Raw genomic sequence first — 22,519 nt, 5'->3', positions numbered from 1 at the left:
CATTTTAAAATGGGCGCGTGTCCAGCCTCCCGTGACGTCACGGCTTGTGATTGGTTGCGCCGCGGTCAACCAATCACAAGCCGGGAGGCTGGACGCGCTCATTTTAAAATGGGCGCGTGTCCAGCCTCCCGTGACGTCACGGCTTGTGATTGGTCAGGGCGGCCATATTGCCGGGACGCGGACCAATCACAGCAAGCCGTGACGTAATTTCGTCACGGCTTGCTGTGATTGGTCCGCGTCCCGGCAACATGGCCGACCTGACCAATCACAAGCCGGGAATTCACGTAACCAAGTAATAGCGCGAATTTTAAACAAACAACGCTGCCGGTTCCCTCGCTGAAGTCCCGGCTGCGTCGGAGAGGTGAGGATAGCGATATTTTTTATTTTAATTCTCTCTTTTACACATTTTAACATTAATGTTGTTGCGATACCCGATACCCGATACCACAAGAGTATCGGAATCCCGGTATCGGAATTCCGATACAGCAAGTATCGGCCGATACCCGATACTTGCAGCATCGGAATGCTCAACACTAATGATCACCAGTTTCTCAAAATGACATATTTTACAAAGTTGTAGCACTGGTCGACTGAATAAAGACTAATCCAACATAATTGGAAGAGACCGTAAAAGCGGTTGTCGACGACTATTTTATTTTTTCTTATGGGCCTAAAGAACTTACAGACAAGTAGTTGCTAACTTCCTTCCAGTTCCCAGTTCTGGCTCAGAGTGTTCAAGGTCCGCTCCTACCACCGATTTTGCGGTGACATCACGTCGAAAGACCAGCTGCTTCTCTCCCAGTCTGCTCGGTTGATGTTGCATTACTGCCGATGTCATGCTGATTTACAGCCAGCTGCCCGTCGCCTGTGGTGAGCCGGATGTCAATCAGCATGATGTCGCCAGAGCAGAACGGAAGAGGAAAAGATGCTCTGTTGACTTGAGGTCAATGAAGCAGTAGAATAGCCGACAGGACCGGTCCAAGGAGCCACCGCCATGCACTAAGGCCGTCAGTTCTTAGCCCCATTAGAAAAAAATAAAATGGTCCAGGAAAACTCCTTTAAAGAAAAACTGTAAATATGAATTACACAACTTTTCTGGAATACCAACTTTTAATTTGTTAAAAAAGTAAAAAATAAATAAATCCCTTACCTTAGTTTGCTTCTTTTCTGTTGCATACACGATGGACGTACAGCACACTTCTGCAATCTTTCTCCCCTGGCCATAGAATGACCAGCAGCAGATTTCATCACCAATCACATCTTTGATGAACAATACTCTCCCGTTAAACCTCAATGACAACTTGTCAAACAGCTCAATATTCTTCAGCATGTTGTCATCAGAATTACTGCAAATAAAATGTAAAATGAGTATAATTACCAATCCTGCCATTGAGACGAATGAACAGAACATGAAAGGCTTATATTTTTCTAAGAGAAAGACTCCGCAATGTGTGTGAAATTATACTGAAAGATTATAGCGAACGAGTGTGCTTAAGTATAATCATGTTGCCGATCACACGACAATTCAAGCAAAAAGCTAGCTCATGGGGTGATGTGATCTTTTGTGCTACAAAAAAGATCATTGTTCTTGTCGGTGCATCGTCCTGTGTAAATGAGACGTAGGCTGTCATTGTTTTCGGCAGCGTATGTGTGATAAGCAATCCATTAGATTGCTGTAAACAATGCGCACTGAACAACCTTCACGTGTCATTGTAACCATTTACCGATTATCTGTCACTGAGTGCCGCTGGTAGGTCCGTGTAAATTGACCTTTCCTCAAAAAGAATATATGAGAGTGCTCAAGTTATCACTGACGGCTGGGACCGAAGCCTACTTGTTCAAGAGATAAATGAGAATCCCAGCGGCCAAATCCTCACTAATCAAGGTTTTAGAACATGTCATACTGCTCTCATTTGGGAGTAGCTATTCAAAGCTGAGACATTTATTAAAAGAGCATTATACGAGATCCACTTCCAGCCCAGTTTGTGGGAACTGCTTCAAGCTATAAAACTGCTAAAATCTAACAAATGGACATCAACTCTGCAAAGGCAGACCAAAATTTTGAAAATGTACATTATTCGATACCATCTTGGATCTACTAAAATATTCCTTAAAGGGAAGGTGCCACCAGTTTTCTTGTAGTTTGTTTTTTTGTGAAATTAAGCTTAAAATAGTAAATAAAATGTATTAATGCAATGTTTGCACTGTTTGCAAACATTTCTATATGAAAAATATTATATATTTTCTTACAAATATATATATTGACCACTAGGGGGAGCATTTTCCGTTTTAGACCTCAAGCAGCTATAGTGAGACTTACCAGCTTTACTGTTAGCTGGAAAATCTGGGCAGTAACTGCTGACATCAGCATTTCCCTCCCCTTTTGGGTGGTCTAACATCCCTGGGGCAGAATGAAGAGCAGCATCACAGGGCAGCGCCATTTTGTGTGTGACTGCCCTGTGATCTGCTATCACCAGCAGTTAGTGCATCAGAAGCACAGTTAGTTTATGTGGTGTGTATGGAGCAGCATTGTCTGTGCAGAGCTGTCTGTGACTCATCCCTCAGTAAGATAAGAAGGAGCTCCAGGTCTGCAGTGAATGGCCAGGCATTGTGGAGGGAGGGGAGAGATACATTGTATGGCAGAGACAGGTGTCAGGTGTCACCTCTCTCTGCAGGCTGGGAATGCAGCTTAATGGAGTGAATGGAGCTCCTGTGATAGAGAGTAAGTGGAGCTGGGCAGAGAGCACTGGGCTATAATAAAATGGCTGCTAGTCACACCTACAGCAGTGAGTTGTGCAGCCCACAGAGGCGTGCCCAGCTCACTGCTAACGCCTCTCCAATGTTAAAGATAGGGTCCTCGCCGGTCTATTAGCTCCTATGTCCATGGGGTGCTGTAAAATGACACTGTTAGTGCCCTGCTACTGCTGCAAAACCAAGATGTCAGCCCCCAGTTCCTTCTTTAAACACATATAACACACGAAATCTGTTTCACATGCATTTAAAACTTGGTTATAGCAGCATGTTATGCTACATTACAGTGATTTATTAATGATCTACAAACGCGGTACCTTACCTTTAAAACACTCCATAGTTTGGATATCCAGATAATCCAGCAGAGTAACCAATAATTTACTTCATAATCTAGCTCTGATGCTCAGTGCTTATGGTTTAGGCTGTGTTGCAGGCTTTGTGAAAAGATCTAAAACAGGTGCGAGACCCATCTTATATCAATACCTTAGATGTCAGCATCCCCAATACACAAGCTGACAACTAAGTCTTGAGGCCTACAGGTAATCTGCAATACTGATTTTTTAGGATACCAATGCCAACCAACATATCCTACAGGTTAGAGCCCTGTAAATAACAGTATTTTTGTGATAAATCTAATAGTCCAGAACTCTGATGGTCCACAACATTGAGGTATTAAATATTTTGTGCGGTAACTTCTTTTTTGCATTTGGATACCAAAATCCGTTTGAAACTTTGTTGTCCTCCTCAGTACCACTCATTCTACACTGAAGGCCATCCAGACATTTTTGTAAACTAAGTATTATTTCATTTTAAGGTAAAAAGCAAAGATAAAGATAGACTATGTACAGTTGTGGCCAAAACATTCGAGAGGGACACTTTTTTTTCTTCACAATGCTTACCGTCTCGGTTTTATAATGACAATTTAGAAAGATACTAGATTATGAAGAGGGATCAGAAGAATTGTAAGTGTAAATAAACCTTTTATCAAATCATCTAGACCTTCAAAGAGAGAAGTTCAATTGCTTTGAGTAAGGCTTCAGGGAACCCTAGAAAGTCCAGAAAGTGCCAGGAGCAGGGTGGATAAAAATCAATGTTTTTAAAAAAAAAATCAAAAAAATTGGATTTTTTTTATTTAAATCGGATTTTTTTCAATAAACTGCTTTTTGAGGAAAATATTTTACCATCCAAAGGTTCTTCCATCATGAGATAAAGCTGAGTTGTTTAACTCAGTAGAATAAAGGCTGTATATGTGTAACATTCACAATGCCATGCTCTTCCAGAGGTTTCTGTAGGATTAGTGGGCAGTTTCTCTCCTATATTATCACAGACGCTCGCTTTACTTACGCAGTTCTCAAAACTGAATTTGACTCCGCAGAGGTCCCAGCCTCTTCTTCACGGCAAAAATGTTACAACATGAACGGAGTTGAGAAAAAGACCTTAATCCTATTGTTCTACAAACCTATGAATACAGAATCAACCCCTTCAGTGCCAAGTCCAAGAAGTTAGACAATATGCTTCTGATTGTTTGGAGTGGAATAGATCTGCACAACACAAGAAGAATGTGAATCTAAGTGTGAGGAGGAGGAAGGGCAAGCAGACAAGAAAATGAAAGTGAAACTTTGAGCACAATACTGCAGCATAGCCACAGACAGACAAGTCTGGATCTGTTTGTGTGTACGATCTGAGGTTTGTTACATTCTTTCCTTATAATGGCAGCAGGCCGTAAAAGAGACCCAGTTTGGGAATATTTTAATGAAGCTCCTTCGCCTATCGGTAAGGCAGGCATTCGTGCAAAATGCAAACGATGCAACAAAGAGATGCAAGGCCTGGTGGCGCGAATGAGGCAACATCATGAGAAGTGCGGTGATGAAGATGACCAAAGAAACACTTCTGAACAGGCAGGATCTTCAGATTGGTAAACATTTTTATTGAATCCTATTTCTAAAGACTGAACTGTCATGTGTGAGAAAAATTATATTTCTTATTATTACTGCATGTTACTGTCATTTGGTACAGTTATGAATAAAAACAAATATTCCTTTTGGGGCAGGGGCAGTGATGTGTTGTGTACAATAAGCAGAAATTGTATAAACAATAAAATAACAGCATTGACTTTTTTTGTTTAGGGGAATTCATGGATTCTGGAAACTATCCACCTCCAAGATCACCATCATCCTGTTCTACAGTTTCAGAGTTATCCATCCAGGATAGTGCTTCATTAGCAGCAGCATCATCATCAGACACCCACAGCCACATATCACCATCACCCAAAAGGAAGAAAAAAAACTTTACCTCCTGGAACCACCATAGATAGGTTTGTGATAAGAACTAGCAGATTAGAAAAAGAGTTGATGAAAAAATTGCCCAGTTTATTTATGCAACGAACTCTTCTTTCCGTCTGACAGAACCCACATTTCATTATTATGGTTCAGTCACTGAGACCAGGATACAGTCCACCCAGCAGAGCTGATGTTGCAGGGAAACTGCTGGATCAAGTGTATGACAGAGAAATGGAGCAATGTGCAACAGCTCTGGAGGGTAAAATTGTTAACCTAAGTATTGATGGGTGGAGTAATGTCCACAATGATCCTATTGTATGTGCTTGTATAACAACAGAAGAAGGTAAAGTCTTCCTTGCACAAACAACTGATACGTCAGGAAATGCACACACAGCAGAATACTTACAAGAAGTGGCAGTAAAAGCTATAACGACATGTGAACAAAAATTCAAATGTCTAGTACGCAGTTATTCACTAACAATGCTGCAAACGTATCCAAGATGAGAAGAGATTTAGAAGAGCAGGGAGGGAATACAAAGCTGCTAATAACATATGGTTGCAGTGCTCATTTGCTGCACCTCTTAGCCAAAGACTTAAGTGTTCCAGAAATAAAGGCTAATGTTGTTGAAATTGCTAAATACTTCCGTAATAATCATTTTGCTGCAGCAGCTCTGAAAAGGATGGGTGGAACCAAGCTAACGCTCCCACAAGATGTTAGATGGAACTCTGTGGTGGACTGTTTTGAGCAGTATATCAAAAACTGGCCTATTCTGATGACACTTTGTGAAGAAAATCGAGATAAAATAGATGGCACTGTCACGGCCAAAATCCTCAACATTGGGCTTAAGAGAAATGTTGAACATATGCTGAGCTTCCTGAAACCCATCTCTCAAGCTTTAAACAAAATACAGAAAAATAGCTGTTTTATTGCGGATGCTGTTGAAATTTGGAAGGAACTGAGTGAACATTTAAAAACAGAACTACACATGGACAGAAATTACAAGCAGTAAACAAACGAATGGGACAAGCACTGACTCCAGCTCATTTTTTGGCAAATATTGTCAATATCCAATATCAGGGTCAAAACCTAAGTGCTGAGGAAGAGGAGTTAGCTATGACATGGGTATCCAGCAATCATCCATCTTTAATGCCAACTATAATAAACTTCAGAGCTAAGGGGGAACCATTCAAGAAATATATGTTTGCTGAAGATATTTTAAGGAAGGTCACACCAGTAAACTGGTGGAAGTCACTTAAGCGCTTGGATTTAGAGACTGTTCAAGTAATGATTTCACTTTTAACAGCAGTAGCTTCTTCTGCAGGCGTTGAAAGAATATTCTCTTCCTTTGGACTCATTCATTCTAAATTGAGAAATCGGTTGGGACCCAATAAAGCAGGAAAGCTTGTTTTTCTTTTCCAGATTATGAATAGGAACAAAGAAGAAGATGATGATGATGAAGATGACGACAAGTGAGCTACAGAGGACAGCAGGGACAGTAGTATTTAAGTTTTTCATGTGTCGGCTGGGCTGACAGTCTAAGTTTCTTAAAATATATATATATTTTGTTTAGCCAAATTAGTTAACAAACATGGATGTTTGTTTAAGCAAATAACTTATGCTGTAATGTTGTTATTGTTTCAGTTGAATAAATCTAAATTGTTATTAAGGTCAGGATTATTTTTCTCCTTCCTAAGTACAACAGAACAGTGGTGTCCAAATATGAACGATTAACCCATTAAACTGGGGAGAAAAAAGTAATATAAAAAGTGATTCTAAAAATCTTCATCTACTTGCATATTAAAGTAGCAAGAACTAGTTTAGGTAGAAACTTTGATTTAAATCACTGATTTAAATCAAGCCTTACTGACTAGTGATTTAAATCGTGATTTAAATCAGTTAGATTTAAATCAAATCCACCCTGGCCAGGAGTGTCTAAGATGATGCAGTAATGGGATCTGTTACACACTAGTACAGAGATTGCTCACGGATGGCAGCCACCAGGTGTCCATGTATTTGCAATACAATGAAGCAAAGGTTTTTTGAGGCTAGTTTGGGGTCAAGTAAGGTAACAAAAAAAACACTTCTCTCCAAGAAAAACATCAAGGACAGACTGACATTCTGCAGCAATACAGGGATTTGACTGCAGAGGACTGGGGTAAAGTTATTTTCTCTGGTGAAGGACTCTCCAGACAGGAATGATTGTCTGGAGAAGAAGCAGATTATGACGGTGTGTTGGGTCCATTGGGCTCGGATATTCATAAGGGAGGTAAAGCAAATGAGATTTGGCTTCTTCCAGATAGTTCTGATGGCAAGCTGATAAGAAAAGTCACTTTTTAATATAAATCTCATTTCTACTCTCTGCTGTGACACCGCATAAAAATGGAGGTTTTAATTCAGGCTGCTGTGAAGAGATCAAATGCCATTCATATATAGGTGAACAATAATTGATTTTATTCATAATTTTTTTTAGAAATATATTCATACTGAGCCTCACAAAAGTGTGTATGTTGTATATAAAGTAAACACAAAGTGTAAACATATGTCCAAAAAGCCATGGCAAATACCAGTGGTCACATCAGCCTTGAAGCCTGAGTTACGGGTTCTGTCAAAAATTCTATTTATGCCTGAGGGCAGTTGGTGTTCGCCATGACTAGTGATGAACGAGTGTGCTTGTTAGGCTGTGTGTACATGTTGCGATTTTTTTCGCGTTTCGCTATAAAAACGCTATAAAAAAAAGCATACATATGCATCCTATCATTTAGAATGCATTCTGCAATTTTTGTGCACATGATGTGTTTTTTTTCCGCAAAAAAAACGCATCGCGGTAAAAACGCAGCATGTTTATTAATTTTGTGGGTTTTTTTCGTTTTTCCCGCTATATAATGCATTGGGGAAGCTCCAGAAAAAAACGCGGTAAAAACGGGCAAAAAACGGACGCGGATTTCTTGCAGAAAATGTCCGGTTTGCTTCATGAATTTTCTGCAAGAAATTCTTACCTGTACACATACCCTTACTGGGGTTTTCCGAGCATGGTCTGGTGCTCTCCGAGTATTTATGGCATGCTCAGAGATCATGTTTGTGTCCACGCAGCTGCATGATTTCCGGCTGCTAGACAGCCTGAATACATGTGGGGATTCCCTAACAAACAGACAATCCCTGCATGTGTTCAGGCTGTCTAGCAGCCGCAAATCATGTCAAACAATCTCCGAGCATGTCATAAATACTCGGACACCACCCAAGCATGCTTGGAAAACCCGAGGAATGAGCATACTCGCTCATCACTAGTCATGTCAGTTCCTGCATTGCCATTATTTTGGTTCTTTGGTTAACAGAAATAAAAATGTGTGAACAGGTTCTTATTTGTGAAAAGATTTATAAACCCTTTCAGAGAACATGCTCCTTGTAAGGTGTACAAAGAGGAACCCTACCTGGTATAGGAATACTTGTTATTGCTTCTGTTGTAAAGTAACTTGACAGCAGGCTGTGAGGAGGAAAACAAGCAGATCTCAGTAATATCACCAACAACCCTGGCAACAGCATTCTGTGCAACATTCATATACCGTATATACTCGAGTATCAGCTGAGATTTTCAGCCCAAATTTTTGGGCTGAAAGTGCCCCTCTCGGCTTATACTCGAGTCATGGTCGGCGGCGGTGTCGGCGGGTGAGGGGGAGAGAGGACTATCGCATACTCACCTGCTCCTGGCGCTCCTGACGCGGTCCCTGCCTGTCCCACGGGCTTCGGGTGCCGCAGCTCTTCCTCTGTTCAGCGGTCACATGGTACCGGTCATTAAAGTAATAAATATGGACTCCACTCCCATAGGGGTGGAGCCGCATATTCATTCCTGTAATGAGCGGTACCAGTGACCGCTGACAGAGGAAGAAGCTGCCGTGCCCGGAGAAGGAGCCAGTGACCGCGCCGGAGCAGGTGAGTATTAAATATTCACCTGTCCGCGTTCCACCCGCCGAGCCCTGCTCCGTCTTCCCATCCTCTTGCTGTGACTGTTCAGGTCAGAGGGTGCGATGACGTATTAGCGCCGCCCTCTGCCTGAACAGTCAGTGCGGAGAGACGGGACGCTGAGGAGCAGCGACGAGAGGTGAGTATGTGATTTTTTATTTTTTTTAGTGCAGCAGCAGCAGCATTACATGTGGCATAATGCTATATGGAGCATCTATGGGCCATAAAGAACTGCATGGAGCATTATATGGGGCATCTATGGGGCCATAACTGCATGGAGCATTATATGGGGCATCTATGGGGCTATAAAGAACTGCATGGAGCATTATATGGGGCATATATGGAGCCATAATGAACTGCATGGAGCATTATATGGAGCATTACATGGGGCCATAAAGAACTGCATGGAGCATTATATGGGGCATCTATGGGGCCATAATGAACTGAATGCATTATATAGAGCATTACATGGGGCCATAAAGAACTGCATGGAGCATTATATGGGGCATCTATGGGGACATAACTGCATGGAGCATTATATGGGGCATCTATGGGGGCATCTATGGGGCCATAAAGAACTGCATGGAGAATTATATGGAGCATCTATGGGGCCATAAAGAACTGCATGGAGCATTATATGGGGCATCTATGGGGCCATAAAGAACTGAATGGAGCATTATATGGGGCATCTATGGGGCCATAAAGAACTGTATGAAGCATTATATGGGGCCTATTTTGTATGGAGCATCTTATGGGGCCATAATGAACTGTATGGAGCATTATATGGGGCCTATTTTGTATGGAGCATCTTATGGGGCCATAATGAACTATATGGAGCATTATATGGGGCCTATTTTGTATGGAGCATCTTATGGGGCCATAATGAACTGTATGGAGCATTATATGGGGCTCCTGATTCAATATGGATATTCAAAAACACTTAACCTACTGATGTCTCAATTAATTTTACTTTTATTGGTATCTATTTTTATTTTTGACATTTACAGGTAGCTGCTGCATTTTCCACCCTAGGCTTATACTGGAGTCAATAAGTTTTCCCATTTTTTTGTTGCAAAATTAGGGGGGTCGGCTTATACTCGAGTATATACGGTATTAGTAATTAGATAATTCTCCATTCTGGCCATCTGTAGTAAAAGCTCCATAATAAATCCTTCTGTGACAAAGTAATTTTATCATGTAAATTGCAAACAATCATAAACTTTTAGGAAGTACCTAGTATGTGCAAGGAAAACTGTTACAGTATCAAGTAGAGATGGATAGATCGATTTGCAGGACTCCGGTCCATTGGCCAGAGACTACTGGTGTGATCTACCCATCTTTATTTGCAAGGTCAATACTTAAGTGCCGTTATGAAAAAACTACACAACTATCGTGTGTGTCTGTGTGTGTGTATAGTCTACATTTATTCTGGAAAATGTGTTTCTGACCTTATTAGATGTAGCTATCAACTTCTGTTCCTCTTTTGATGACGTGATCACTGGGACTTTGCAGAAAGGTTCATATACATCTTTATTCTGTTGAAGGAAAACATTCCATTGTTATTACATGACTTCCATTATAAAGCAAGACTGACTTTAATAGCTGAACAAAAAGTCTTATTCCTAAGGAAACATTAGAAAATATCAGTCACCTAAAATATCGGAATGCCCTTCTACTAAGAAATTTACATGCTTAGGAGACATTGCTAGCTACTGGAATCCTCTGGAGCACATTGTATAAATTGCAATGATTTTCTTGGGCATCCTGTGCCTGCATTACTGGATATCACAAAATAAAGCTTTCCTGGAGATCTTCACCTGAAGAGATGCTTGACATTCATCTGCCAGCCCTTGCACCAAATAATACTTTGCTTCCGCCAAGAGTTCCTCAATTTCTCTTCGCGTTTCTGGAAGCGGAACAGCTCCATCTCTCAGGTAATTTAATATGGTCCCGAAGTGCTTCCCGCATCGGTCTATAAGAATCCAACCTTAATGGAACACAAGGAAAATTTAACAGTGGCTACTGTAGATGAAAAGCCCACAATGAAAATTACTAGAAGAGAACCAGTTATGTGTAAAAGCAAAAAAATCATCACAATGTGACTCCCATTAACCACTTACAGTAAGGCTTACACCACTTAACATACATTGCGTCTGCTACAGAACCTCAAATGCAAGGAAGAAGCATGTTGTGTCATTTACTCAGAAAAGCCTCGCTAAGATTTCTTGTTCTCTATTACCAGCTGCTATAAGCAGAAGAATGAGGACTGAAGGGGATCTCCTCCGCTTCTAGCAGGCGCCATATTTAGGAAATAGAACTTATGCCGAGGCTGTCAAAGTGCAAATTTGTATGATGCAGACTGCTGGAAAAGGAACTTGTATTCAGCTAATAACTTTAGATTGTAAAATAAAGGTTACCGACCCGGTCATATCCACCATTCCTACAAAAGTATAATAGCTAATAAGAGCAAAATGTGATTTTATCAATACATGGTGCAATTATTATACAACGTCAATTCAAAACTTTGAATTGAGGATTGAAAAATGTAAAGAAAACAAGAAAACAACGTGAGCATCGGATGCAGTTTTACAACGCATCCGCTGCCCATTGTGATGAGCGGGGAGGAGGGGGCGGAGTTCCGGCTGTGCATGCGCGGTCGGAAATGGCGGTTCCGACGGACAAAAAAACGTTACATTGAACTTTTTTGTCACAACTGACCGCTAAAACAAGATGTCGCAATCCGTCGTCCATTAAAGTGTATGGCAAAAAAACGGATCCTGCGGGCACATTTGCAGGATCCATTTTTTTTTTGCCATAACGACGGATTGCGACAGAGGAAAAAAGACGGAAGTGTGAAAGTAGCCTTAGACATTTCTCTATTTCATTTTTTTTTTTAAATTAACTCATTTAGAAACTGATGGCAGCAACACATTTCAAAGAAGTTGGGAAAGTGCCATGTGTAGAATCCTCTTTTTACAACAGTCTAAACCTCTAAGTGAGACCAAATGCTGGAGTCTTAGGAGAAAAAAATGTTTCTTTCTTGTCTGGTGTAGGATTCTTGTGGCTCAACAGTTCTGGGTCTTTACGAGATGTTTTGTTTCATAACCAAATGTTTTCTATTGGTGAAAAGTCTGGACTGCAGGCGGCCAAGTTGATCACCTGAACCCTTCTTTTCTGAAGCCATTCTCCTCTGATGGAGGCAGTATGGGGTTTAGCACAGTCTTGCTGAAACATGCAAAGCCTTCTCTGAAATAGATGGTGTCTGGATGAGAGCATATGTTGTTCTAAAACTCAATATAATGTTCAGCATGGATAGTGTCTTTCAAAATGAGCATGCTGCCCATGCCATAGGCACTAAAGCAACATCAGTCATCAGAGATCGGCCTTTGAATTGTGCACTGATAAGCTGGATGGCCCCTCACCTCGAGTCCGCAAGACACAGTGTCCGTGGTGTCCAGAACTAACTTCACATTTTTACTCATCTGACCATAGCAGTTTTCCATTTTGCCTCTGTCCATTATAAATGAACTTTGGCCCAGAGAAGATGGCAGCGTTTCTGAATTGTGTTGATATATGGATTCTTCTTTGCATGACATAGCTGTAACTTGCATTTGTGGACTACACAATGCATTGCCACCTCATATCTCGCAGATCACAAGCATTCAATATAGACCAACAACCTTGCCCCCTTGTGGATTTATCCAGAATCTTTTGATTACATTATGTAATGTAGATAGTGGGACATTCAAAGTGTTTGCCAATTTATGTTTTATGTTGAGGAACATTTGTCTGAAAATGTTCCACAATCTTTAGATGCAGCTGTTCCCAGATTGGTGAATATCTGACTAGCTTTGCTTCTGAGAGACTCTGCCTCTCCAACATGCTCTTTTTATACAATCAAGTGACTCAGGTGAAACTTGACCCTCTGGATGATTTTTGTTTGCACTACTTCCTTTCCCAGCCTTTTGCTAACCTTGTCCCAACTTTTCTGAGATGTGTTGCTGCCATCAATTTCTAAATGAGTTACCATAATTTTTCAAAATGAAATGAAAATATGTTTAACTTTCACCTTCTGATCTTTGCTCTATGCTCCGTTTTGAATAGAAGACGGCTATAAAGATTTCCAAATTGTTGCATTCATTTTCTTTACATTTTACAGAGTGGTCCAACTTGTTTTGGAATTGGGGTTGTATATCTAACATGGAATCAAAGAGCAGCCTAGACTAAAAAAAAGTTTTAGGATAAGTTTTAGCTAAATATATGGAAATAGTAAAGGAACAGGTCATGTAAAAAATGGTATCTGATCTGCAGGCAGATGTTACAGAGCAAGAAGAGCTGATCACATTTTTATATATTTTTGCGGGAAATTGCATTGTAACTTTGCATTTACTCATTGAAATCCCTGTATACACGAGTCTGGTATGTTGTCCTATTCAGAGATTTCCAGTATGACTGTGCATGTAGTGACTAGACTCTTGTGCATGCAAACAATGAGGATTTCAATGAATAAAATTGAAGTAATACAATATTTTCTGAAAAACCTATAAATAATTCTGCTCAGCTTCTCCTTTCCTATACAATGCTGTCCACAGATGCATGTACAATGAGACAGGCTCCCTTTAAGACTTCCACATAATCACACGGCAGAAATTTGGGAGTCTTTAGGGAAAGGAAGATCAACTTCAGAACAATGGCTACTGGTCACACCCAGAACCTGACCTGATTACAGTAACTTTATTAATGTAATAAGTAGAACATGAACTTTTTTCAGTCCTATAAGACTTTCCATATAATGTACGTGGAACTATATATTTTTTTTTTAAATCTAAGCTTAATTCTTCTATCCGATCACTGCATCCTGATGACCCCTTTCTATAACAGAGAGTCACAGTAATAAATGCACAAGCTGTATCTGTACTAATGGCAAGGTGAAAGATGTATCTTAAACATCATGATCTTTATGCTTACTTTTTTGGGGTGGCCGGGGAGTTCATTAACAATGTAATAGCTACACAATGTGCATTCCAGTCTACCCTTGATGTCAGTTCAAACAGGATTCAAATGAGATGAATTTTAACGGCCCCAATTAATGGTTTCCATCAGAGCAAAACTGTTGCAGACATGCCTTTGAAATAATATTTTACCATACTTGACATATAGGTCATCATTTCCTACAAAAATTTGCCTTAAATGATACTCAGCAGGATTCATCAAGACTTTTTTTTTTTTTCAGCTTCTCGATGTAATACACCTTGAAATGTTGCAAAATTTTAGCCCAAAATCTCAAATCCGTTGGAGGTTTTATATCAGACCCGGCCAGCTCCATCCACTTTGGCACGATGAAGCATGCCCAGCAAAGTCAAAGTTTATGCCAGTTTTGTGGCGCAAGTTACGCCAGAAAAGCACAGAAATGTAACTGACTAGAATAAGATTTCTAACAGAGCGCCAGGCAGTTGTAAGATTCACCCAATTCATTATAGTGTGCGCTCATTAATCAATTAGGTTAATCTCATTTCTGTGGTCCCTTCATTAAGACTGGCATAGAAAATGCTATTAATGATTTTCTGGATCTTTTGGTCAAATTTACTTTTAACAAAGAATATGTAACGGAGCACAAAAATGATACCGTGTCCTACTTTTTTCTGTCCAGTTGAGGAACAGGATTCAGTAGGATCACCATGTAATTTTTTATTGTACAATAGCTGTTATTAGTGCGAGATGGATGTAAACATTGATGGAGCTGAACAGCATAATTCTGTTCGATGTTCATTTCAAGAGAATGGAGGTAATCTTCAGTTCTCAGCAGTGGCCGCTAAACATTGAGTTGTGCTGTTCATCTCCATTCAATGTTTACATCTACATGAATCAAGAACCAATAGATTATATTAGTGATATAGCCAAAAGACAGGTTCACCAATAGTAAATACCAAACCCCTTGAAAGGTAACGCTTCTGTAATCTTAAAACAATATATAAACCTTTCAAAGAGATGCAAAATATGATGTGAACAGGGTCTCAAATATTCCAAAAAGTTAATCACACAAAAATATATGTCCAATGTCCAGTCACGACAGATGTTCCTGGTCTACAATCAGGTGTACTCCACATGTATGTTTGATCCTGGGCATCAGGAGAGATTTCCACCTTGACGGACACGATTACGACAAAAGAAAAAAAAAATGACTCCTACCCTCACTATCCGTTAGCACCTCCATTCTCCCGCTGAACATCGCTTTGAGCATGGTGTCCTGCTTGGTGAGGGTTTGCATGGTGGTGTAATATAAAGCACCGCCTACATTTAGTTTCACATATTTGGAACTGGTGCTGGCGCATTTGAAAGAGGTGGTCCGGGTTGTAGTTGCGGGCACCACAGAGCTCACCACACTCTCTCCTGACATTTCTTCCTGTAACAGAAACAGAAAAGGTCAAAAGATTACTACTACTCCTTAGGTACCTGCTCAGCGGAGATGTGTCATAACTCTTAAGGTACCGTTACACTAAGCGACGCTCCAGCGATATAGACAACGATCCGACCTAAACTAGATCACTGGAGTGTCGCTGTTAGGTCGCTGTAGAGACGTCAAACACAGCAGCTCCAGAACGATGCAGGAGCGATCCAGTGACGTAACGGCGACTCACTTATCGTTCACGCTCCATGTAAAAACATTGCTGACATCGTTGCTTTTGCTGTCAAACATGACGATACACGCCGATCTAGCGACCAAATAAAGTTCTGGACTTCTAGCTCCGACCAGCGATATCACAGCGGGATCCAGATCGCTGCTGCGTGTCAAACTCAACGAGATCGCTAACCAGGACGCTGCAACGTCACGGATCGTTGTCGTTCTCGTTGGAAAGTTGTTTAGTGTGAAGGTACCTTTAGTAGACCCAGTTTTCAGTTGATTAAATAATAATAATAATAATAATAATAATTTTATTTATATAGCGCCAACATATTCCGCAGCGCTTTACAACTTATAGAGGGGACTTGTACAGACAATAGACATTACAGCATAACAGAAATCACAGTTCAAAACAGATACCAGGAGGAATGAGGGCCCTGCTCGCAAGCTTACAAACTATGAGGAAAAGGGGAGACACGAGAGGTGGATGGTAACAATTGCTTTAGTTATTTGGACCAGCCATAGTGTAAGGCTCGGGTGTTCATGTAAAGCTGCATGAACCAGTTAACAGCCTAAGTATGTAGCAGTACAGACACAGAGGGCTATTGACTGCAAATGCAAATTAAATGCTAGGCCCCACAAACAAAAAGTAATACAAAAAGGTCACTTTAGTAAGCAAGGAAGATCTCGCTGGCCCAGTCAGTGCAATGGCTGGGGTGAGGAAATGTGACATCAGCAGTGCTGGCTATCATGGAAATCTGCTGACTCCAAAAGTTCGAGTCTGCAATTTGCATAAATCATTGCAAGTACTATGCTATGATGCCAGACTACTACCAATACATGGACAAGAAAAAGGAGATTTTTGTGTACTCACCGTAAAATCCTTTTCTCCGAGCCAATCATTGGGGGACACAGGACCATGGGTGTTATGCTGCTGCCACTAGGAGGACACTAAAGGTACCTTCACACTAAGCGACGCTGCAGCGATACAGACAACGATGCCGATCGCTGCAGCGTCGCTGTTTAGTCGTTGTGTGGTCGCTGGAGAGCTGTCACACTGACGGCTCTCCAGCGACCAACGATGCCGAAGTCCCCTGGTAACCAGGGTAAACATCGGGTTACTAAGCGCAGGGCCGTGCTTAGTAACCCGATGTTTACCCTGGTTACCATTGTAAAAGTAAAAAAAAACCCCACATACTAACATTCTGGTGCCCGGCGTCTGCTTCCCTGCACTCCTCCTGCATCCTGTGTCAGCGCCGAACATCTCCGGCATCTCCCACAGAGCAGAGCGGTGACGTCACCGCTCTGCTTTACGGCCGGCACTTACACAGGATGCAGGAGGAGTGCAGGGAAGCGGACGCCGGGCACCGGAATGTGAGTATGTGGTTTTTTTTTTTTACTTTTACAATGGTAACCAGGGTAAACATCGGGTTACTAAGCGCGGCCCTGCGCTTAGTAACCCGATGTTTACCCTGGTTACCAGTGAAGACATCGCTGGATCGGTGTCACACACACCGATTCAGCGAAGTCAGCGGGAGATCCAGCGACGAAATAAAGTTCTGGACTTATAATACAACTGCTACAAAAAATCATATACGGACAAAGAATCACCTTTATAGACTGTATAATACCTCCTCAGAAAAAAGGTGACAAAAGAAGACATATAGAACCAATGTGGTAAAAATATGTAAATATTTATTAAATAATATCTTAAAAATTCACATTAAAAAGGGGGAAAGACAAAAACATCAGAACAATATATAAAGAAACCCCATAGTGTGATCATTGGAGAGGGCTATAGGACATAATTATAAAAGGGTACATAAATAAATCCTCTAATACATAACCAACATCTATTTTACAAACATGCATTCAATATAAATTAGAGTATGGCAAACAAGAAAACAAGAGGAATGAAATGAAATGAAAAGTTCTGGACTTTCAGCAATGACCAGCGATCTCACAGCGGGATCCTGATCGCTGCTGCGTGTCAAACACAACGATATCGCTATCCAGGACGCTGCAACGTCACGGATCGCTATCGTTATCGTTGTAAAGTCGCTTAGTGTGAAGGTACCTTTAGTAAACACAGAAAGAATAGCTGCTCCCCTGCAGTATACACCCTCCTGCTGGCTCTAAGTGAACTAGTTCAGTAACAAAGCAGTAGGAGCTTAATATTTAACAAGGATGAACTATGCCAAAACCAAGTAAACTCAAAAAAACCAAAGCCAATAGGCTAACAGGGTGGGTGCTGTGTCCCCAATGATTGGCTCGGAGAAAAGGATTTTACAGTGAGTACACAAAAATCTCCTTTTCTCCTACACCTCATTGGGGGACACAGGACCATGGGACGTCCTAAAGCAGTCCCTGGGTGGGAAACCATTAACTGCAATTGCTGCTTGTACCCACAAAATTACAGATGCGGCACAGCTGCCTGCAAAATTCGTCTGCCGACGGTTGCATCTGCCGAGGCCTGAGAGTGAAAATGGTAATGTTTTGTAAACGTATGCAGGCTGGACCAAGTCGCAGCCTTACAAACTTGTGCTGCCGAAGCTTGGTGCCGGATGGCCCAGGACGCACCCACTGACCGAGTGGAGTGAGCCTTAATCCCTGCTGGGACAGGAAGACCTCTGACTCGGTAGGACTCTTGAATAGCCGAACGGATCCATTTGGCTATTGTCGCCTTGGAAGCAAGAAACCCTTTCCTCGGTCCTTCCGGGAGCACGAATAGGGCATCTGACCTGCGGAAAGACGCTGTCCGCGAGATGTATCTCCTAAGAGCTCTCACTAAAACCAGTGTGTGAAGGGCCTTCTCGATGCGATGGACTGGTGCCGGACAGAGTGACGGTAAGACAATCTCCTCATTGAGATGAAAAGAGGATTCAACTTTCGGTAGAAGAGAGGGGGATGTCCTCAAAACCACCATATCCTGATGAAAATTCAGAAACGGAACTTGAGAGGACAGAGCCGCCAGCTCGGAGACTCGTCTAATAGAGGTGACCGCAACTAGAAAAGCAACGTTCCATGAAAGAAGAGACAGGGAAACCTCCTGTAGAGGTTCGAAAGGAGCCTGTTGCAAAACTCCGAGGACCAGATTAAGATCCCATGGTTCCAACGGCATCCTATAGGGGGGCGCCCGATGGGAGACTCCCTGAATAAACGTCTTGACCTGTAATCTGTTGGCAATCCTGCGTTGGAAGAGAACAGACAGGGCTGAGATCTGCCCCTTGAGAGAACTAAGGGCGATACCAAAGTCCAAACCCGTTTGTAAGAACTCGAGAATGGAAGGTATGGAAAAATGTAGAGGAGAACGTCCTCGGTCGCTACACCATGAAAAGAAAGTCTTCCAAGTGAGATGATAGATACGCATAGACGTAGGCTTTCTAGCGCTGATCATGGTAGCTATGACGTCTGGAGAGAAACCTGCCTGGGTTAGGACCCAGGACTCAACGCCATGCTGTCAAACACAGGGCCTCTGAGTTATGGTGGTAAAAGGGGCCTTGGGATAGCAGATCTGCGCTATTCGGTAATCGCCAGGGAACGTCGGCAACTAGTTGAACTAGTTCCGCGTACCACGCCCGGTGCGGCCAATCTGGCGCAATCAGGATTACCGGTACCCTCTCTGCTGATTTTCTTGATGACTCTCGGCAGGAGAGGAAGCGGGGGAAATATGTACGGAAGTCGAAAATGATGCCACGGGAGTACAAGAGCATCTGCCCCGATGGCTGCCGGATCGTGGGACCGAGCCATTTAGTCGGGAACCTTGGAATTCAGCCGTGAGGCCATCAGATCAACGTCCGGGGTTCCCCAACGACAGCAGATCTGGTGGAAGATCTTCGGATGGAGAGACCACTCCCCGGAGTCGAGGCATTGCCGACTGAGGAAGTCTGCCTCCCAATTGTCCACTCCCGGGATGTGAACCGCAGAGATCATTGAGCGGTTTTTCTCAGCCCATCGGAGGATGTGGCCTACCTCTGTCATGGCCACCCTGCTGCGGGTTCCCCCATGGCGGTTGATGTATGTCACTGCAGTGGCATTGTCAGACTGAATCCTGATTGGGCGACCTGCTAGGAAGGGATGGAACTGGAGAAGTGCCAGCCTGATTGCCTGGATTTCCAAGATGTTGATTGGAAGGCGTGATTCCTGGGGGGACCAGCAGCCCTGAGCAGTGTGATGAAGGAACACCGCTCCCCAGCCTAGGAGACTGGCGTCTGTCGTCACAACCAGCCAGTGTACTGGAAGAAAAGACTTCCCTTGATTCAGGGAGTATTTCAATGTCCACCACCTGAGAGACTGTCTGACTCGCTGGGGAAGAAGGAACTGACGGTCTAGGGAGACCGGGTTCCTGCCCCAAACAGCCAGGAGGGCATGCTGTAGGGGACGGAGGTGTAGTTGGGCAAATGGAACCGCCTCCATAGCTGCTACCATCCTGCCGAGGACTCTCATACTGAAGCGCAGAGAGTGAGAGCGAGGCTGAGAGAGTTTCTGAGCTTCTCGCTGTAAGACACAGATCTTTTCCGGGGGAAGAAGAACCAGCCCCTGGGACGAGTCGAGTATCATTCCTAGAAAGGAAATTCGCTGAGCCGGTACTGGGGAAGATCTTTTGAAGTTTATCTTCCAACCCAAGCGAGAAAGGGTATCTATTGTGATGGCCACGGCTTCCTTGCAGGAGCGGAAAGAGGGGCCTTTGATGAGGATATCGTCTAAATACGTGAGCGCCACCACTCCTCGGGTGTGGAGTATGGCCACGGCAGCCGCCATGACCTTGGTGAATACCCTGGGAGCGGTGGCGAGGCCGAAGGGCAGAGCAACGAATTGGAAGTGATCTTCCTGAACTGCGAAGCGAAGAAACCTTTGGTGAGAAGGTAAAATAGGAATGTGGAGGTATGCGTCCTGGATGTCTATAGACGCCAGGAACTCGCCTTTTTCCATGGAGGCGATGACAGAATGAAGCGATTCCATCCGGAACCGTCACACCCTGATTAACTTGTTCAGCAGTTTTAGGTCCAGTATGGGCCATACTGTACCGTCCTTCTTTGGAACAATGAAGAGGTTTGAATAAAAACCTTGGAACCTTTCGCTTTGAGGGACCGGAATAATAACTCCATCTTTTCTCAGAGAGCTTATAGATTTGAAGAACTCTGATGCTTTTGCCCTGGGAGGAGAAGACAGGAAAAAACGGTTTGGAGGACGAGATAAGAGATCTATCTTGTATCCGGAGGACACTAGATCGTGGACCCACTCGTCGTGAATGACCGAGAGCCACGCAGCACTGAAGGAAAGCAGGCAGCCGCCTACTTTGAGGGTGTCCCCCGGATACCGCAGGGAGTCATTGTGTGGAAGGTCTGCCCGTTCTGGCGCCTCTGGATCCCGGCTGCCTTGGCCTGCCTCTCCATGAAGGGGAAGGCTTAAAAGAGGCCTGTGAACCTCTGTCTCCACGTTGTGCCCGGCCGGAACTGGGAGATGTGGAAGTAGAGGACCAGTTTGAGTTGTAACGAAAAAAAATCAGGACCGAGCCTGTGGTTGCAGGTTCCGAAAGGGCCGAGAGGGTCTCTGTTGTGGAAGAAATTTACTCTTCCCTCCAGTGGCGTCAGAAATTAACTGGTCGAGCTTTTCGCCAAAAAGTCGACCGCTCTGATATGGGAGAGAAGTCAATGACTTTTTGGAAGTAGAATCCGCAAGCCAGTCCCAGAGCCATAAGGACCTCCAGATGGTGATGGCATTTGCTGCTGGCTTGAAAAGCACAGTCAGCGGCATCCAGGGACGCGGTCACTACAAAATCTCCAGCTCTGGCTATCTGAGTAGCGAGGTCTGCTATCTCGGGAGGAAGATTGGTATCCAGTACTGCTGAAGACAAGACCTCAGCCCAGTAGGTCATAGCCTTAGCCACCCACGTAGCGGCAAAAGATGGAAAGAGTGCGGCCGCTGAGGCTTCAAAAGCTGAACGCGCCATATTGTCGATCTGACGGTTGGATTTTTAATAGAGGCGCCCTCCGAGGAGGATAAAACAGATTTCGTAGCCAGGCGCGATACCGGAGGATCTACTGGGGGAGATTGTGACCAATCTTTTCTTAGATCCTGGGCAAAGGGATATTTGGACTCCATGGGCTTCTGCCCTGTGAATCGTTTATCTGGACGGATCCTGTGAGATTCAACAATTTGCTTAAACTCGGGATGATTGGCGAACACTCTGTGAGCTCGTTTGGTCCTCTTAAAGGACACGGCATGATCCGTTTTAGATAAGGGTTCCTCCTCAAGTCTCAAAGCCTTATTCACTGACTCAATTAGAGTCGAGAGTCTCCTGATCGTGATGAACTTCCTGATCTAGGGACGCGTCAGAATCGTCCTCTAAAACAGGTTCTCTACTAGCCCCAATGGAAGGGGAGCAAGAAATGGAGCTCTCAGAACCCGAAAACTGGTGATGGTCTGGGGATATGGCATGAGTCCTTTTCCTGGAAGAGTGAACTCCTTGGCAAGGTACGACCCCTGGAGTATGAGGGGTTCTGACCATCGGAAGCGTCGTCCGTATTAGTGCCCTGGTTAGAGGAAGGGTCTCGGAACGAGTCTAACGCTTTTGCCAGGGATGCCATAGACCGGGAAAGGGAGGTAGCCCACTCAGGGGGACTAGGCTCACTGGGTTCAGTATCAGCAACAGGTGGTTCCTGAGCCGTCACCGGTTCACAAGCTGTGCATAATGCAGTATTGTGACTCCGGGGTAATGATACCTTACAAGAGGTACATGCAGCGAAAATACAGTGTGGGTTTTCCCAGACTTATTGTGAGGCTTTGGTTGAGACATAGTAAAGCCTGGAGGAAAGCGCTTACTAGCAGGGGAAGGGTTAAGCTATACTTCTGCAGCTTACCCAGGCCCTGTGTCTTGAGTCCCCAGGGCAGGTCCGCAGTGTAGGC

At 43.3% G+C, this 22,519-nt stretch overlaps 1 protein-coding gene across 4 annotated transcripts in view; it reads right to left on the bottom strand.

Moving 5' to 3' along the window:
* The window catches only part of KCTD10 (potassium channel tetramerization domain containing 10), a 28,906-nt gene that overhangs the window by 1,790 nt on the left and 4,597 nt on the right, over nucleotides 1-22,519 (bottom strand). For 3 of the 4 annotated variants that reach the window (XM_077295887.1, XM_077295871.1, XM_077295878.1), the window contains exons 2-6: nucleotides 15,178-15,391; nucleotides 10,806-10,975; nucleotides 10,437-10,523; nucleotides 8,460-8,512; nucleotides 1,151-1,346 (exon numbers count right to left, since the gene is read on the bottom strand). In XM_077295887.1, the coding sequence (XP_077152002.1) occupies nucleotides 1,151-1,346; nucleotides 8,460-8,512; nucleotides 10,437-10,523; nucleotides 10,806-10,975; nucleotides 15,178-15,385 (714 nt within the window). In that variant the 5' untranslated portion in view covers nucleotides 15,386-15,391. Of the gene's footprint in view, nucleotides 1-544; nucleotides 1,347-8,459; nucleotides 8,513-10,436; nucleotides 10,524-10,805; nucleotides 10,976-15,177; nucleotides 15,392-22,519 lie in introns of all 4 variants that reach the window. The other variant, XR_013223870.1, reaches the window with a different exon arrangement.

This window comes from Ranitomeya variabilis, chromosome 1 (assembly GCF_051348905.1).
Source record: "Ranitomeya variabilis isolate aRanVar5 chromosome 1, aRanVar5.hap1, whole genome shotgun sequence".
NCBI classification, from domain to species: domain Eukaryota; kingdom Metazoa; phylum Chordata; class Amphibia; order Anura; family Dendrobatidae; genus Ranitomeya; species Ranitomeya variabilis.
This window is presented reverse-complemented; position numbering and strand designations above follow the sequence as displayed.